At 51.0% G+C, this 19,599-nt stretch overlaps 1 protein-coding gene across 1 annotated transcript; it reads left to right on the forward strand.

Moving 5' to 3' along the window:
• Positions 1–13,683: 13,683 nt before the first annotated feature.
• On the forward strand, positions 13,684–17,081 carry GADD45B (growth arrest and DNA damage inducible beta). The gene is made up of 4 exons (XM_066602074.1): positions 13,684–13,850; positions 14,199–14,300; positions 15,348–15,564; positions 16,444–17,081. Exons 1-4 carry the CDS (start codon positions 13,807–13,809, stop codon positions 16,555–16,557), a joined length of 477 nt encoding a protein of 158 aa, XP_066458171.1. The 5' UTR covers positions 13,684–13,806; the 3' UTR covers positions 16,558–17,081.
• The last annotated feature ends 2,518 nt before the right edge of the window (positions 17,082–19,599 follow it).

A 19,599-nucleotide genomic window follows, 5' to 3' on the forward strand; every position in this document is an offset into this window, starting at 1 on the left:
ATAAGCGTTTTTAGCGTGTCCACAGTGAGAAAAGAGCGGATTCTTGCGATGTTCTTGAGGTGCAGCTGACATGTTCGGGACAGAGATTGGATGTAGGGGGTAAAGCAGAGATCGGACTCAAATATGACTCCAAGGCAGCGGGCATGTTGTCTAGGAGTTATGGTGGCGCCACACACTGAGATGGAGATGTCAGGATGAGGGCGGTTATTGGAGGGTGGAAATACCAGCAGGTCAGTTTTAGAGAGGTTTAGTTTTAGGTAGAGATAGGACATGGTGTTAGAGACAGCGGACAGACAGTCGGTGATGTTTTGGAGTAAAGGTGCAGAGATGTCACGGGAAGAGGTGTATAGCTGGGGGTCGTCAGCATACAGGTGGTATTGGAGGCCAAATCTCCTGATGGTTTGTCCAATAGGGGCTGTGTAGATAGAGAAAAGAAGGGGGCCGAGGACCGAGCCCTGGGGGACCCCAACAGCAAGGGGAAGAGGAGGGGAGGTAGAGCCAGCAAAGGAGACACTGAAAGAGCGGTCAGATAGGTAGGAAGAGAACCAGGAGAGCGCAGTGTCCTTTAGGCCAATGGAGCGTAGCATATTTTTAAAAAAACCTTTCCGCACGAGTAAGTAATGGGGCCGGGAATTTATTCAGTTGTGCCCTGAAATCCAACAGGTGATCCATTATGGGCCGAGCCATGTGTCCTGTAAGGAGATTAGGGCCACAATGGGTAGGTGTCTGAAAACGGAACAAACAGGGGAATCCATTTTGGGGTGAAAATCTTTATGTTCATGTGCGCTATAGAAAAAAAAACCTGTCTTTAAAATGAAGTATTTGCAAAAATATGACATTTTATTTTTTCTCCTCTAAATTGCATTAATTCCTGAAAAGAAACTGTGGGGTCAAAATCCTCCTGACCCCTTCAGTGAATACATTAAGGGGTGCAGTTTTTAAAATGGGGTCATTTGTGGGGAATCTATCATTCTGACACCTACGACCCTTTGCAATCTTGGCTCGGTGCCGGAAAATAAAGTGTTCCTCCAAATGTTAATAATCAATGTTACATTTAGACGTCTCCTAAATGGTTTAAAAAAGTTTTTCCAATGAGCTTCCAGAATAAAATAAACTGATGGAAAAATATATCTTATCAAAATTCTGTACCATATGTTTGTACATATTTGACTTATTGCAGTTGAAAATGTCAAAAATGTCCCAATTTTTGGCACTTTTAATAAATTTACACAAATTGTATCGGTCTATTTTTACCACCTAAATGAAGTACAACATGTGGCGAAGAAGCAATGTCAGAATCGCTTGCCTCAAATGCCCCCGCTGTCAGCCACCAAACCTCCCCACACGATACTGACTGCGGATCCGGTAATAAGTACGGCATTTGTGAAGATCTTCATGGTAGCATACATAGATGATTGAATACTGCTGGTAGGTCTTGGACAAGACCTCGAAGTATTAGCTAGAGCATACTACATTATCAAAGGATGAAACCCTTTATAATCATGGGATATGAAATAAGAGTCTGCATCACACATGTGCACATACAACAGGCACATGCAACAGGCACATACAACAGGCACATACAACAGGCACATGCAACCAGGACAGGCCGCCCGGAAGATCTTACTAGAAGGTCAGTATCATAGTAATGAGACATTAACACTACACATCTGTGCGGCTAAAGACATAAGAGTAAATAACTGAATGTGTATCTACTGCCTAGAAATATAAACTATTATCTACAATGCAGGAGCATCAGAGAGGAACATTTACCTCCAGCGTATGCTTAATGCATTTTAGCTCAAGGGGCTTCAATGCAAAACATGTAAAGGCAGTAATGGTAACATTGCATGAAGCACATCTGCACATATGTGGACTATTCATCTGACCACCAGATGGCGCACACAACACGGTGTCTGCAGTAATACAGCCACACACGGCTCCTACATTGGCGCATGTTCAGGAATGTTTTGTTTTCAAAGACAGTTACAAAACTGGTTGGAAGGAAACACGACTTTGAGTCATATATTAGCCTACATCACATATCTCAGTGATGGCGAACCGAGTGCCCAAACTGCAACTCAAAACACACTTATTCATCGCAGCGTGCCAACACGGCCATTTACATGCGGCGATTGTCGCTTAAAAGTCATTCAAACGAACGAATTTGAGCGATGATGGTGCAAAAAAGTCACTCGCTACTAGTTCACAGTTTGTTATCGCTGACTGCGGAGCATAATTGCGCATGAACTGGGTTTTTTTCTCCAGTGAGCGAGTTTGAAAAATAAGCGGGGAGATAGGTCCTGCCCTACCAATAGTAGTAGTATTAACGGGCGAAGGTACCGCTGGTGAAAACAAAACCATTGAAATCACTGTTTCTGTTTCGTCCCGTTCTGCAGCCGTGATCGCGCCCGTCTGTTTACGCCCTCAGTCAGCATGAAAACTATCACTGGATTGCGGGATTGTCGTTTCGTGTAAACGCTCCCCGCTCAGCACTTCACATAGAAGGTGAAGCACCGAGCGAGAAGCCAGCGATCCCGTGCTCCAATGGGCCCATATACACGGGACGGTTAGCATTCAGAATTGTTCTGATTCCCGCGGAAACTTTTGCGCTAGTCGTCCCGCGGAAATGCATGCATGCAGTGACCGGACGGGAGTTGTTCAGCCGTTCAGCTTCTGCATGCAGATTACACAACAACCAGCCGCTCAGTGTGAACAGCAGTCACTTCTGAACGACTGTCTGTTTAAAGTGAATGGAGGCGGCGGGCGAAGACCTCACCACCTCCACGCCGGCCGCGCTTTCAGCGATGCGTAACAGCACAATGAGCTTCACTGGGCTGCACTAATGGACATTGTTCGCCCGACACCTCGTCCCGTGTAAATGGGGCAGAACTCTTCCTGTGTAAGCGCTCTGCATGAACGCTAACAGCCTTAGCAGTGATGTCGGCGATTGTGCAGCGTTTACCCAAATGTTATCTGTACTGTGGCGACGGCCCCCGTGCCCACAGTGAGGGCTCTGAGTGCCCCCTCTAACACGAGTGCCGTAGGGTCGTCACCACTGACATCTATCATAAGACCCCCATCTCACAGAGTATTAGGTAATCTGCATATCACTACTGGGAGCGTGAGCGCCATATAAATGGGAAGATGTGCAGCTGGTGAACGACGCGATCAGCTGTATGGGCCGATGCGCTGTACTAATGATCGGCGGTCTCCATAGATGATCTGCCCGTGTGCACAGGAGGTTCGAGCACCGACCAACGTGCACATTGTCAGTCACTGGCACAGGCAGATTATCAGCACAGGTAAGAGGACCTTAAAGGGAACCTGGCATCACCTTTGGGCACCATAAACTATGTTTCTGGGGAGTCCACATACACAGAAGCGTCTGCAAAGTGCCACATTGTGTGTGCAGGCAAACTCCGCAGGGACACAGCACAGGGGCGCCAGCACTGCTCTTCACCCTCTTCATTCCCTTACTTTTGTTTGAGCCCCATAATGTAGTTTATGGGGTTCAAAGGTGAGGACAGATTCCCTTTAATAATACATTTCACAGTAATTGCAAATTCATAAAAAATGGTCAGCCAACTGCATCATCCAATGGTGCATTAATTTCTTTGCTTAAAGGGGTTGTTCAGTTGTGAACTATGAATAGCATAACCTCAGGATAGGTCATCAATAACATGGCATGGGTCTGTCACCTTGGGGACCCGCTGTTCACCAGCTTTTACCCTGAGCTGATTTCTGCACAAAGCAAAAAGCTCCGTTTTTACTGCAGTGACCAGGCTTGGTATTGCAGCTTAAGTTCCCACTGCTCTGCACATGAGTGCACTGGCCTAGTGAACAGGTGATTGGTAGGTGTCTAAGGCCATGGACCCATGTCAACTACTATTGATAACCTATTCTGAGGATGTGCCATCAATAGTTTACAACTGGACAAGGCCTTCAAGGTTGTTTTTTTGCTGTGATGCTTCTCATGATAAAGGGGTTGTTTGTAATGAGACAACTCTGCTAATTTAGAAAGTTGACAACGGGGATCGAGTCTACTACAGAAATGCTGTTTGTAGGACCGAAAGATAATGATACGTAGGAAGTTTGTAATATATCTTCCCAACAACTTCTAGCTAGGTTCCCATATCTAATTGAGAATTGTTAGAAGATCGGAATGGTCGGGGATCGGTGGGGAATTGGGATATACTGAGCTCAGCATAGAGATGCTTGTCTATGCCAGCAGCAGTTCCCTATGTCATATCAGGACTAACTACTTGATTGAGTAGTGCCTTATTCGAGTACCTGCCCGCTCGTCTCTAAAGATCCGGGTGCCAGCAGGGGATGGGGAGCGGCGGGGGAGAGCGGGGAGGAACAGAGGGGAGATCTCTCTCTCACTCTCTCCCCCCCGCTCCCACCTGCTCACCACCGCAACTCACCTGTCACCCGCGCCGGCAGCCGAATCTTTAGAGACGAGCGGGCAGGTACTTGAATAAGGCACTACTCAATCAAGTAGTTTGCCTTATCGAGTATGCTCGCTCATCTCTAATCAGGACATATCAGACTGGAGGTCCGACTATAACTCGAGCTCTCGTAGAAAAAAAAAAGAAAACTCTAAGAACCTGATATTTCCCTAATAGTATCTGGACTGATGTGGAAACATGAAATGCTCTGCAGGTTGAAACATGAATCATTGGTAACAGAGTCTGCCATTAGGACTGATCTAATACATAATGGTGGAGTCCGCTTCACCATATCTTGCAGTGTACTAAGTGTGCCTGGTAATAGAAGTGCTAACATGTCATCTGTGGCTCTGAGCATGCAGTGAGTAATACCGCCATGTCACATAGACTGTAATGAAGTGCGGTGAGAAACCTCTTGTCCCACAAACAGCATACACAATGTAATGAATGTGAACACGAGGAGTAATGAGCTGCTGGGCCATGTAGTGCATTGGACGGCCAATTACAAGACGACGAGCCGCACATCACCTGGATCATGGAGAGGACATTACCTTCTTTTACACTCAGGGCTCTAAGACTACAGCTTGTGGGACTGTTCTTGGGCCTTTTATGTGCAAAGGGATTTTATTTAACTTTCATATGAAAATTACAATCAGAATTAAAGGGGTTGTCCCGCGCCGAAACGTTTTTTGTTTTTTTTTCAACCCCCCCCCCCCCCCCCCGTTCGGCGCGAGACAACCCCGATGCAGGGGTTAAAAAAGAACACCGGAGAGTGCTTACCTGAATCCCCGGTGACTTCTTACTTACCTGCTGAAGATGGCCGCCGGGATCCTCTCCCTCGGTGGACCGCAGGGCTTCTGTGCGGTCCATTGCCGATTCCAGCCTCCTGATTGGCTGGAATCGGCACGTGACGGGGTGGAGCTACACGGAGCCGGTATCCTGCACGAGCGGCCCCATTGAGAAAAGAAGAAGACCCGGACTTGCGATTTTGCGCGATCGCGATTTTAACATTACAAGTCCCATAGACCCCTGCAGAAAAAAAAACGCTGCGAATTTCGCAGTGAAAAAAAACCTGTAGTGGGTGGTCACCCTTAGTATTCTGTTTCAAGGTCACTACATTTAAGCTCCTCCATGTATTTCAAGGAGTCCATGGCCCCAACCACACTATTCTTGGCACTGCAACCCTCTGTCCTAAGGGTCCTTTTACACGGGACAACTGTCAGGCATGTGAGTGGCCGGTAGTCATCCCAATGATGGCTCAGTGAATGGTGATATAGAGATTACCCCCCTGCATGCACAGTAAGCAGGCAGTCATTCATAGACGACGACTGCCTATTCACACGGGCCGGTCGGGGTTGGATTTTCATGGCTGCCTGAACGTTGAGTTAAGCACTCGTGATGCAGCGATTAACACAATGATAATCATGTAAAAGGGCCTTAATCGTACTTTGTTGTTCTGGTATAGACCCACCACTACCGTAGCGAAACCTTACAACTGGCAGCCATAGTTCTAGAATTGCCATTATGGTAATTGTTACTTATGTGACATGCATCCTCCATCAAAAACAAGATGTTATGAACTCCCCAGGGACTGACTGCAGCGCGCCTAAAGAAATATACGACTTTCACACGGCCAGAAAACCGCCTGAGATGTGCGCACCAATATGAACAGCGTCATGTGCATCAGCAATTGTTTTCCCCATTGCATCGTAGTGCAGGAAAAAAAAATTGCGACCTGTCCTATGTTTGAGTGTTCCCATGGAAAGCCTCGCCCATTGTTTTCAAGGGGGCTGGCAAAAACATTGCAGGACGTGCGAGGTGCAAGCGAGCGCGATGTGATATTAACTACTGGAAACACTTGCCAAGTTTCCCCGCCCGATATCTGCTCCTTACACTGATTGGTAGTGTTAGACTACTAATGCACTATACCTGCTCTGTAATTGGCCAGAGGTGCAGATGTGATCATTAGTGGCCAATCAGGGAGCAGTGCGCCGTGTGGATTACCCCCTGCTCTCCTGTGAAGGGGGCTTGTAACAAGGCCTAGACCTTCCCATAAACATGACAGTAGATTCCTCGAGCTGTCAGTCGTGGCCAAACGCCGCACACTCTTAGGTTGGGCAGTGGAACGTCTTCGAAACATGGCAGAAATGAATTGGGAATGGTTGCAGAAGTCTGCGTATGCACAGCGTATCGTACGGGGAAACAACCGCAGAAAGTAACCGGATCTCTCTCCAGTAGTTTGGGTTTTAGTTTCTCCTCTGTAGTTTTGAGCGATTACGCTGCCCGTAGGAAATCCTCACTGCATATGGCTGGCGATTCCCTCCCAATCATAGACCTCAATTCAGCCCGTCCGCACCAAGTCCGTACTAAAATACAGCAATTGCTGCCCGCCTATATGAACCCGGCCTAAAAGCAAGGAAAGCGGTCTGGGAAGCCTTCGGTCCTTCCACAGATATCGGGGCAGTGAGGGCAGGAGGTTCCTATCACCGTTCTCTCCCCTGTGCCAGCAGCCCATCACTGCAGTACCTAATGAGAAACAGAGGAGCCCTGACGATAGCCCGCAAGTGCAAACTGCAGCATGTGGCAGCCGTGGCGGACGGGGCAGCCGTGGCGGAGGGGGCAGCCTTGGTGGAGGGGGCAACCAGACGCTCTTAATCCGGTGGAGCAAAGGGCCACTACAGGCGATCACCGTCTGCTGCAGCCTTCTTCCGCTGAAGCAACTCTTGTGAAGACGTCTTCTTCCTCCTGTTCTGTTGTTGAGGCCTTGTATGTCGGATCGCTCTTGGGGCTCATTCACATGACCGGGATTTCACTGAGTATTCCGCACGCGATGCACGGCCCTGTAATGAAGTCATTGAAAGTACATGGACTTTCATCGATCCGCTCACATTAGCGTGTAAATACTGCCTAAAGATACGCGCGTGAAAAAGATGGCAGCACGCTCTACTTTCCGGCGTACCTCGCAGTAAGAGCCGATCCTGTTCTATGGGGAGTGTATCCATACGCTATATATTGCATCTGGGCGACGATACATCCGTAACCGCGCTGTGAGACAGAGCGGGGAATTAAAAAAGACAAAAGGTAATGCGCCTGACTGAGTGCGTGGGATCCGCTGCCTCGCACAGTGCGCTCACCGCCATAGGCGGTCTCTGCGGCTCACACAGACCGGTAAAGGGCTACGCGACCCACGCAGGGCTTTACATATATGTTGTGTGAATGAGCCTTGAGTCTGGAGCCTCACCTCAACCCGTTCGCCTTGGGTGACCCCGCTGACACGGCCTAATCAGATGGGTGACCCTGCTGACATGGGCTTCATCAGATGGGTGACCCTGCTGACATGGGCTTCATCAGATGGGTGTGATTTAGCCCGTTTAAAGTCACAGTCGCCTCACGGAATGAAAATAAACCCGACTGCAATAGTTATGTTTCCACTATCGGATTCCCGCACGTTAATACTGCGTGCAGGAAAGATGGCGCAGGGCCGCGCTTCCTGATGGTCTTTCTCACTTGTGCGCACTCGCATGGAGACTGTGTAGTCCAACAAAACACGTTTCATGCGCTAATACACTCTGTGGCGCAAACGTATTAGCGCATGCGCTCGTGTGGTTTTGCCCTTATGCCGATCAGCCAACTAACGAGCCCTTGCTGGTTCATCGGCAGATTGTTGGTCCTGCTACACCGTCCGGCTGTCGGGTGAACGAGGATTTGGAGGAACGCTGCAGTCCGATAATTGGTCCGTGTTAAATGACCATTATGGGGGAGTGGGAGGTGCACTGGAGGTCCTGTGACCGGCACTGTACTGGGGGTCCTGTGACCGGCACTGTACTGGGGGTCCTGTGACCGGCACTGTACTGTGGGTCCTGTGACCGGCACTGTACTGTGGGTCCTGTGATTGGCACTGTACTGGGGGTCCTGTGACCGGCACTGTACTGTGGGTCCTGTGACCGGCACTGTACTGGGGGTCCTGTCAATGGCAGTGTACTGGGGGTCCTGTGATCAGCATTGTACTGGGGGTCCTGTGATCGGCACTGTACTGGGGGTCCTGTGACCAGCACTGTACTGGGGGTCCTGTGACCAGCACTGTACTGGGGGTCCTGTGACCGGCACTGTACTGTGGGTCCTGTGACCGGCACTGTACTGTGGGTCCTGTGATTGGCACTGTACTGGGGGTCCTGTGACCGGCACTGTACTGTGGGTCCTGTGACCGGCACTGTACTGTGGGTCCTGTGACCGGCACTGTACTGTGGGTCCTGTGATTGGCACTGTACTGGGGGTCCTGTGATTGGCACTGTACTGTGGGTCCTGTGACCGGCACTGTACTGGGGGTCCTGTCAATGGCAGTGTACTGGGGGTCCTGTGATCAGCACTGTACTGGGGGTCCTGTGACCAGCACTGTACTGGGGGTCCTGTGACCAGCACTGTACTGGGGGTCCTGTGACTGGCACTGTACTGTGGGCTCTGTGATCGGCACTGTACTGGGGGTCCTGTGACCGGCACTGTACTGGGGGTCCTGTCAATGGCAGTGTACTGGGGGTCCTGTGATCAGCATTGTACTGGGGGTCCTGTGATCGGCACTGTACTGGGGGTCCTGTGACCAGCACTGTACTGGGGGTCCTGTGATTGGCACTGTACTGTGGGTCCTGTGACTGGCACTGTACTGTGGGCTCTGTGATCGGCACTGTACTGGGGGTCCTGTGACCGGAACTGTACTGGGGGTCCTGTCAATGGCAGTGTACTGGGGGTCCTGTGATCAGCATTGTACTGGGGGTCCTGTGATCGGCACTGTACTGGGGGTCCTGTCAACGGCAGTGTACTGGGGGTCCTTTGATCAGCATTGTACTGGGGGTCCTGTGATCGGCACTGTACTGGGGGTCCTGTCATCGGCACTGTACTGGGGGTCCTGTGACCAGCACTGTACTGGGAGTCCTGTGAATGGCAGTGTATTGGGGGTCCTGTGATCGGCACTGTACTGGGTATCCTGTGATCGGCACTGTACTGGGGGTCCTGTCAACGGCAGTGTACTGGGGGTCCTGTGATCAGCATTGTACTGGGGGTCCTGTGATCGGCACTTTACTGGGGGTCCTGTGACCGGCACTGTACTGGGGATCCTGTGATCAGCACTGTACTGAGGGCCCTGTGACCAGCACTGTACTGGGGGTCCTGTGAATGGCAGTGTACTGAAGGTCCTGTGATTGGCACTGTACTGGGGGTCCTGTGACTGGCACTGTACTGTGGGTCCTGTGATCGGGACTGTACTGTGGGTCCTGTGACCAGCACTGTACTGGGGGTCCTGTGACCAGCACTGTACTGGGGGTCCTGTGACCAGCACTGTACTGGGGGTCCTGTGACCGGCACTGTACTGTGGGTCCTGTGACCGGCACTGTACTGTGGGTCCTGTGATTGGCACTGTACTGGGGGTCCTGTGACCGGCACTGTACTGTGGGTCCTGTGACCGGCACTGTACTGTGGGTCCTGTGACCGGCACTGTACTGTGGGTCCTGTGATTGGCACTGTACTGGGGGTCCTGTGACCGGCACTGTACTGTGGGTCCTGTGATTGGCACTGTACTGTGGGTCCTGTGACCGGCACTGTACTGGGGGTCCTGTTAATGGCAGTGTACTGGGGGTCCTGTGATCAGCACTGTACTGGGGGTCCTGTGACCAGCACTGTACTGGGGGTCCTGTGACCAGCACTGTACTGGGGGTCCTGTGACTGGCACTGTACTGTGGGCTCTGTGATCGGCACTGTACTGGGGGTCCTGTGACCGGCACTGTACTGGGGGTCCTGTCAATGGCAGTGTACTGGGGGTCCTGTGATCAGCATTGTACTGGGGGTCCTGTGATCGGCACTGTACTGGGGGTCCTGTGACCAGCACTGTACTGGGGGTCCTGTGATTGGCACTGTACTGTGGGTCCTGTGACTGGCACTGTACTGTGGGCTCTGTGATCGGCACTGTACTGGGGGTCCTGTGACCGGAACTGTACTGGGGGTCCTGTCAATGGCAGTGTACTGGGGGTCCTGTGATCAGCATTGTACTGGGGGTCCTGTGATCGGCACTGTACTGGGGGTCCTGTCAACGGCAGTGTACTGGGGGTCCTTTGATCAGCATTGTACTGGGGGTCCTGTGATCGGCACTGTACTGGGGGTCCTGTGATCGGCACTGTACTGGGGGTCCTGTGACCAGCACTGTACTGGGAGTCCTGTGAATGGCAGTGTATTGGGGGTCCTGTGATCGGCACTGTACTGGGTATCCTGTGATCGGCACTGTACTGGGGGTCCTGTCAACGGCAGTGTACTGGGGGTCCTGTGATCAGCATTGTACTGGGGGTCCTGTGATCGGCACTTTACTGGGGGTCCTGTGACCGGCACTGTACTGGGGATCCTGTGATCAGCACTGTACTGAGGGCCCTGTGACCAGCACTGTACTGGGGGTCCTGTGAATGGCAGTGTACTGAAGGTCCTGTGATTGGCACTGTACTGGGGGTCCTGTGACTGGCACTGTACTGTGGGTCCTGTGATCGGGACTGTACTGTGGGTCCTGTGACCAGCACTGTACTGGGGGTCCTGTGACCGGCACTGTACTGGGGATCCTGTGGACAGCAGTGTACTGGGGGTCCTGTGATCGGCAGTGTACTGGGGGTCCTGTCAACGGCAGTGTACTGGGGGTCCTGTGAACGGCAGTGTACTGGGGACCTATGATTGACACTGTACTGTGGGTCCTGTGATCGACAGTGTACTGAGGTTCTGTGACTGGCACTGTACTGAGGGTCCTGTGATCGGCACTGTACTGGGGGTCCTGTGAACGGCACTGTACTGGGGGTCCTGTGAACGGCAGTGTACTGGGGGTCCTGTGAATGGCAGTGTATTGGGGGCCTTTGATTGACACTGTACTGGGGGTCCTGTGATCAGCACTATACTGGGGGTCCTGTGACCGGCACTGTACTGGGTATCCTGTGATCGGCACTGTACTGAGGGTCCTGTGACCAGTACTGTACTGGGGGTCCTGTGAATGGCAGTGTACTGGAGGTCCTGTGATCGGCACTGTACTGAGGGTCCTGTGATCAACACTGTACTTGGGGTCCTGTGACCGGCACTGTACTGGGGTCCTGGGATCGGCAGTGTACTGGGGGTCCTGGGATCGGCAGTGTACTGGGGGTCCTGTGACCGGCAGTGTACTGGGGGTCCTGTGACCGGCACTGTACTGGGGGTCCCGTGATGATCACTGTACTGTGGGTCCTGTGACCGGCACTGTACTGAGGGTCCTGTGATCGGCAGTGTACTGGGGGTCCTGTGATCGGCAGTGTACTGGGGGTCCTGTGATCGGCAGTGTACTGGGGGTCCTGTGATCAGCACTGTACTGAGGGTCCTGTGATCGACACTGTGCTGGGGGTCCTGTGATCGGCACTGTACTGGGGGTCCTGTGATCGGCAGTGTACTGGGGGTCCTGTGAGCGGCAGTGTACTGGGGGTCCTGTGATCGGCAGTGTACTGGGGGTCCTGTCAACGGCAGTGTACTGGAGGTCCTGTGATCGGCAGTGTACTGGGGGTCCTGTGATCGGCAGTGTACTGTGGGTTCTGTGACCGACACTGTACTGGGGGTCCTGTGATCAGCACTGTACTGAGGGTCCTGTGATCGACACTGTGCTGGGGGTCCTGTGATCGGCACTGTACTGGGGGTCCTGTGATCGGCAGTGTACTGGGGGTCCTGTGAGCGGCAGTGTACTGGGGGTCCTGTCAACGGCAGTGTACTGGGGGTCCTGTGATCGGCAGTGTACTGGGGGTCCTGTCAACGGCAGTGTACTGGGGGTCCTGTGATCGGCAGTGTACTGGGGGTCCTCTGATCGGCAGTGTACTGGGGGTTCTGTGACCGACACTGTACTGGGGGTCCTGTGATCAGCACTGTACTGGGGGTCCTGTGATCGGCAGTGTACTGGGGGTCCTGTGATCGGCAGTGTATTGTGGGTCCTGTGATCGGCAGTGTATTGTGGGTCCTGTGATCGGCAGTGTACTGGGGGTCCTGTGATCGGCAGTGTATTGGGGGTCCTGTGATCGGCAGTGTATTGTGGGTCCTGTGATCGGCAGTGTATTGTGGGTCCTGTGATCGGCAGTGTACTGGGGGTCCTGTGATCGGCAGTGTATTGTGGGTCCTGTGATCGGCAGTGTACTGGGGGTCCTGTGATCGGCAGTGTATTGTGGGTCCTGTGATCGGCAGTGTATTGGGGGTCCTGTGATCGGCAGTGTATTGGGGGTCCTGTGATCGGCAGTGTATTGGGGGTCCTGTGATCGGCAGTGTACTGGGGGTCCTGTGATCGGCGCACTGCATACTCGTCTGTTTTCCTTGTATCTCTGGCTATTTACTGACACCAAAGCTATGAGCGACACTCCATCAGGAACCGTCAGTCAGCCCGTCACTCAGGTCATCCGTCAGTCAGCCCGTCACTCAGGTCATCTGTCAGTCAGCCCGTCACTCAGTAAGGCCGCCTGCACACGGGCGGAAATCCCGTGGCGGGATTTCCCGTGGGATTTCCGCCACTGAAAGTTTGCATAGGAGTGCATTACAATACGCACTCCTATGCAGACGGCCGCGGTTTGGCCGCGCGAAATGTCGCGCGGCCAACAAACCGCGACATGTCCTATTTTTGTGTGGGGCTCGCACTCACCCGGTCGCCGGCTCCGGTCTGCGCATGCGCAGGCTGCGGGAGAGTACGCGCTCGTCCCTGCAGGCTCTCGGGTCGGGTCCCGCGGCGAGAATTCCCGCTGCCGGATCCGACCCGCTCGTCTGCAGGCAGCCTTAGCCAGACGACCTGAGTGATAGGCTTACTGACAGATGGATGACATGAATGACAGGCTGACTGCCGCCGGCCTGAGTGATGGGCTGAATGACGGACTTAGGCCGTCCGTCAGTCAGCCCGTCTGTCCATCAGTCAGGCTGTCAGAACGTCTGTCACTCTGCCAGTAAGCCCATCACTCAGGTTGTCAGTCAGTCCGTCCGTCCGTCAGTCAGTCAGCCCATCACCCAGGCCGTCCGTCAGTCAGGTTGTCAGTCCGTATATCAGTCAGTCAGCCCATCACTTAGGTTGTCAGTCAGTCGGTCCGTCAGTCAGATTGTCAGTCCGTCAGTCAGCCCATCACTCAGGTCGTCCGTCCGCGTCCTCCACCTACGCTGCGGCCGCCTCGTCACTGGCGCGGCCCCGCCCCCTGCCGGCGGCACATATAAGGAGCGGAGCTGCCGCCGGGACGCAGACAGTCCGGATTGCCGGTTGCTTCTGCTTCAGAGCGCGTTGGACCATCGGGGGTTTTTGCTCCATTTCTCGGTCTGGATTCTCCCTCGTCGCGGCTGAGCGGATTGTTGCACTATGACACTGGAGGATACTGAGGCACATGACAACCAAAGCGAAACGTAAGTCCTGCTGTTCTCTGTGACGACTTACCTCCTCCAGCGGAGCCTGGAGTGTCCCTGACAGCCGGGTGTTCAGCGCTGCTTACCCGTGGCTGGTGATCCATAAAGCATGAAGTGTGTCTCCCTGCTGTCCTCCAGTGCAGCACCCATTATACTCCACCTGTAGCTCTGCTCCTCCAGGGTGTCTGGGTGCTACCTGCCTTCTCTCAGTACTCCTCCACACCTGCCCGTGTGCCCCCCCCCCCCCCCCCCCTGGTGCTGCCGGCTGCCTGTGTGGCCCCCCTTGACCTGCCTGTGTGGCCCCCCTGACCTGCCTGGTACAATGTGTCACCTGCTGTCTCTCTACAGGATGCATCCGGTGGCCGCAGCTCTTGAGGATGTCATTGTCACGGCCCACAGACGAGATTCGCTGACTATTGGCATCTATGAATCGGCGAAGCTGATGGACCGGTAGGTGTGCCTGGACTACATACCTGATGACTGTACAGTTACTAGCTGTTGGGTTACTGTAGTGGCCTCGGGCCCCGTTATGTAGCTGATTGCCAACATCTGGTGTTCTTATTGTGTGTGTGTATATATTATCTATCACTATGTAAAATGTTACAATGTAGCGATGGTGTTGGGTCGGATTTGTATGGGGGATGGTGAGAGAATCCGCTGGATCCCCCACTTGTAAACCTGCGATCTGCCGCCCTCTTCACTCTCGGTGTTGCTGTGCGGCTCCTCGGTTGCAGAGGTCGGCCATGTCTATAAACCGACAGTTCTGTCCACATTGCCTCAAACAGAACGGTTCTCACCCATGTAAATGCAACCTTCGAGGTGCCGTTGGCTGGCCTGCATTGTACAGATATCCGCAGGGGTTGGGATGGACCTGGGACCAGATTCCCTCCTGAAGTGTAACGGCCGTTGGGGTCACTCCACTGACCCCCTGACCTCTACTGCCCTGCAAGGGGTGACCCTACGCTTCAAGCCCTTAGATTACTATTAGCCATGGAATCTTCCAAATGTGTCTCCACCAGTCAGCTGGTATCAAGGGTAGCGGTCAGGCCTGTGCGGATGTACCCCGGAGTCTGCGCCGTGCCTTGTTACTGTTTATACAACTTGTATCTGATGCATTCTCTACCGTCACCTTCTACTTATAAGGAATTCTTGAGATGTTAATGTTCAGGGCTGCAAGTATTTAAGAAGTTGAGCAAACTACATTCAGGACTCCACTTGGCTTCTGCTCTGCAGTCTTTGATTAGATGTTGGTGTATTGTTTGCCCATAGGGGGTGTGTCTTGTTTATCAGACAGCCAATCACAGGTCTCTATGGATGTTAGTGCAGCCGGCCCTGAAGCAGGGAATTGACACTTGTATGTGTGACTGAGAAGGGGTTAATGATCGGAGTGCCGCCTGGTTCTGGGACCAAATAGAACTAGTTTCATAAAGTATATTACTGTAATGCTGAAGTATCAGTACTGCTGGCCTTTAAATGATGTGCCTTCTCTGCCTTCAGAGATCCTGACAGCGTGGTGCTGTGTCTTCTAACAGCAGATCCGGAACACGACGCCGACGTTGCATTGAGTATCCACTTTACACTGCTGAAGGCCTTCTGCTGTGACAATGACATCCACATTCTGAGGGTATCCGGCCTTCAGCGCCTGTCCGAGATCGTTCATAGTCAGATAGAGCCGAGCTCTGAGCCCATGGATCTGCACTGCATCTTGGTGTCGGTGAGTATTTGCTACATGGCCTTCAAGGAGGGGACTGACTAAGTGTTCTCAGTTTTTCTCTAATTGTCTTAGAATTGCTTAGTTGCCCTGACCCCCCCCCCCCCCCCCCAGTGATGCAGAGTCTGCCCTGCAGATCCATAGGCTGTTTTGTAACAGTCCTACATAGTCTTTAAAGTGACCCTCCAGGACAGGGGGAAACAAAGATGGCCATGCTAAATGCTCTGACTACCTGGTGCATGCGGTATTAGTACACACCGTTAGTCTGAGATCGGTGCTGTCCACATCAGTGGTGCTGACCAGTCAGAGCAGCATGGAGTGTCTCAGACTAGTGATACATACTGTACAGGGTTCATCGGGTTGTCAGAATTAGTTGGAAGCAACAAAGCTGGTCAAAGGGAAGCGGTCATGTTCCCACAATGTTATGGTGCAGTTAGGGGAGGTGACGGGGCGATGGGTGATGACCTCTTATTTTTTTTTTTTTTTTTGTGACATGCTTGTGATCCAACCCGGCTTTCCCTCTGAAATCATTGTGCAGCACAAATACGACCCTTCAGAGTCCCGTCCGCAGACTCCTGTGCCAGTCTAGGGTTGTTACCAGTAGGAGATAGCTTCTCACTACATGCAGCTACAAAGCCCTCAACGGAGTTGTTTCCTTCTCAAATACAGAAGGATCCCAATCAATCTTCCCTCAAACTGCCTTAATTGGGTGGGGGGGGGGGGGCTGCATCTGTCCTACATTGGCCGTACTCGGTCCACTTTAAACTACTCCCAAGGTTATCAGATTAAACTGTAATAACCTTCTAAGACAAGGGAGTTCCTTCTAAGATGAGTGTTTGGTTTTCTCTAATTTCTCTAATTTTTCCTATCTCTTAAATGCAGAATCCACACAACAATCCCTGGAAGTGCTCGAGCTTGGATGAGGTCTTCAATTACTGCGCGGAATGTAAATCCAGGAATCAGTGGATCCCCTTCACTTCGCTGATGGACAGGTGATGCCTCCGGACCGACCCCACCGGATTCAGCAGTGTGGAGTATTTCTGTGCCATCCTCGGTGTTACGGAGTCTTGGATAACGGCACAATACCAACACAGCTAAAAACATTGTGCGCTGAACAAGTAACTTTTTTGTATTGTGATGTTGGCATGCAGCTGGATCTGCAAGGCACTCGATACACTTTTATAGACTCTCTGGACTAAGAAGGATTACTTTTTATATATTTTAGTTTTTAGCAGGCCAGATGGCTTTTTTTTGTAAGTTCTCAAGTGATTGATTGCAAGTCCTGGTGCCTCGATCATGGAACGTTCCCCAGGATCTCATCGGTTTACCTCGGAATACTTCTCCTTTCTGCTCAGGCCTCTGTGAAGCCTTATCTGATTTGTCAACACCCTCATCTGCACATTGTCTCCATAAATACAAGCCTTTCATATGTAGACAGCTGAGCCATAATGTTGGCAGATAATATCACAAACCATGTCAATGCAAAAAATAGATGTCTTCACTTGTTTTTAATAAATATTTGCAAGTCTACATTTCCTGTGCTGTCTTTATATTCCTCTTTCCTCGTGTCGCAGATGTAGACTCCATTACCAGTTAATGATCTCTTAGGCCAATAGGGGGCGTAGCAAGTTCAAGTTATGGCTTAGAAAACTGCAAGGTGCCCGCATGATATAACTGGTGCCAATGTGGCCAAATGCTCATTGGGGCGACTCAAACGCCTCCAGAACTTGTGTTTATTTTGCCTCACGCTGACTATATAATCTCACAATGGATGATTTGCTGCGACTCATTTTTCATCTGCAGAAAGTCAACAACACTTGGTGCAGATTTCCCCCGTTGACTTCAATTTAAGAGGGTAAAATCTGGGTTTTTTAATTTCCAGCTGCAGAATCTGCTATGTGTCCGCTGCACCCATAACAGCCAAGTGTAATGGCAATGTCTCATGTGCCTACTCTACGAGGTGCAGCCGTCTGCTCTTCTCTGAAAGATCCAGGCCAGCGGAGGTCTCCTCCTTTTTCCTCTTTTTTCTTTTTTTTTTTTTGGCTTTTAAACCTTTTAGACTGCATTAAACATGTGGTTTTTAGCAACACCTGCAGGTTTTTGATCTTTAACTGCAGTTGAAAACCAACAAAAAATGCCATGTTTTCACTCCGCCTGAAGTGCGTTCCAAGTGCTCCAGCGGTGGTGCGTGCGGCGTCTGAGTCTTGTATTGCTGATGGTGTTGTACAGTCGTTAAATGAGTTCATGCACTTGTTCTGTATCGTTGACCTTCGGATTGTTGCCTCTTGCTTCCAAGGTACTTGAGTCCAACACGATCTGTTTATGGGCATGTTCCCCTGTAGCAGGAAACATTGAGAAGATACCCTATGAATCCAAAGTTGCATTAGTCAGTGACTTGTGTCCGTGTCTCACCCCTTAAAGTCTATGATCTGTATATTTTATGTCGGCCGTTTGATGGCTGATTACTGCATGTCACACAAGGAAGATCCATATGTAAAACTATGGTTTGTTACCTTTGGCACCATGTTTGCCATTTTAGCGTCACTCAAACTTAAATCATTTTTCTCATTCCTATGAAAACATTAAAATAAAAAAAACTTCTCACCATCGCAGACATCACCATACATTCTGGATAAAATGGGGCCTCTATCAGAATGGGTCCACATTCTAAAGGATAAAGCTTCCTAAACCCCCAAATCTCCATTTATGCACTTGTTGGCTTGCTCAAATCTGCTCTTAAAATTAACCCAAATTGGCACCTACCTGCTTTACTAGACTCTGCCAGGGAAGAGTCGGGAATAACCCCAAAATTGGCCAAAGGGCAAGAAACTCTGGTTGAATACCCTCTAACTTTTATTGAACAAAATTTGATACTGAGGGGCACAAGAATTAAATACCTGGTGTTTTCTAGGCAGTCCTTAGTCTGCAGCGATGACCTATGATATGTTGTATATTTAGGAGCGCTCTATAAAGCACAGTATACAGCAGAGTGCTGCAGCATAGAATGATATATATCAGCGGTGGATCGACACTCCCAGGTTTGCTGGGTGGGGTTTGTATTTTTAATGCTGATACCTCTTAGTGTTCAATATCTTTATTTTTTTTAATTTAGGGCATCTTGTTCTCTGGGCAAATTTTGGTGTGAACTATTAAGGCCTTTTTTATACTTTAAGGCTTATTTGCCTTCTCACATGGTGGAACAGCTTCAGTAATTCCACAGCACTTCCCCCCCTCTGCATGGCTTGTACTGTATCTTCCATGACCAATCCTTAGTACGCCTATTTATGTTGCATTCAACCCTTGAAATAGAAGGGTTAATTCCACAGCTGTGGCTAAATCTGCACCGTTTAGGTAGAGGGTTTGGCCTCCACGGAATTCTTGTAGATCTTGATTTCTGTCTTGTGCCAAGGCGGCCCCTTGGAGATCTGCTCTGCGCAGTACTGGCTGCACCAAGCAACATGTACATTGGTTTGGTTTTGATCCTATAGGAAAGACCTGAATGTACTAAGAAGCAAAATGAGGAGGAATCTTGATGGGCTGTGAAATAAAACAAGATTTTAGAATGCATCTAATATAAATAAGCCTACAGGCTTTCTCTTGCACCCACTTTGACCCCTTTGTGTGACCTCTGGATGATTTTGGTGTCCTTAGACCTGTGACCTCCTCCACCACCGTAAAATTAGAGACACATGGAGTGACTGTCGGGCCGCTCACAGTTCCTAGGTTACATCTAGCGGTGCAGACGTTGCTCAACAACGTTCATATCAGGTGCTGACCAGTCTGACTGTCACGTCCCCAAAACGTGGAAGACCGAGCCGTGGATGGACGGTAAACAGTTCAAGCCAAATCCTCGGCTCAACAGTTCTTAACACTTACAACCATCTTTCTAAACCTTTCATGTTCGTGTAATGAACAGTGTCAATCTAGTCTAAAATGCTTTTATTAATCCATTCAGGACTGGGAGGGTCGAGTACGAAATGGGCATATTGTTCATGCCAACTATCTGCACACTATATTTCTTTGGAAGTGAATTCCTGT

This window comes from Eleutherodactylus coqui, chromosome 5 (assembly GCF_035609145.1).
Source record: "Eleutherodactylus coqui strain aEleCoq1 chromosome 5, aEleCoq1.hap1, whole genome shotgun sequence".
Classification (NCBI taxonomy): domain Eukaryota; kingdom Metazoa; phylum Chordata; class Amphibia; order Anura; family Eleutherodactylidae; genus Eleutherodactylus; species Eleutherodactylus coqui.

Excerpts from the sequence above, each read along its gene's own strand:
- GADD45B (XM_066602074.1), top strand. The coding sequence starts at position 13,807 with ATGACACTGGAGGATACTGAGGCACATGACAACCAAAGCGAAAC. Across the intron at positions 14,301-15,347 it reads TCGGCGAAGCTGATGGACCG|AGATCCTGACAGCGTGGTGC; the intron begins GTAGGTGTGCCT and ends CTCTGCCTTCAG. Across the intron at positions 15,565-16,443 it reads TGCACTGCATCTTGGTGTCG|AATCCACACAACAATCCCTG; the intron begins GTGAGTATTTGC and ends TCTTAAATGCAG.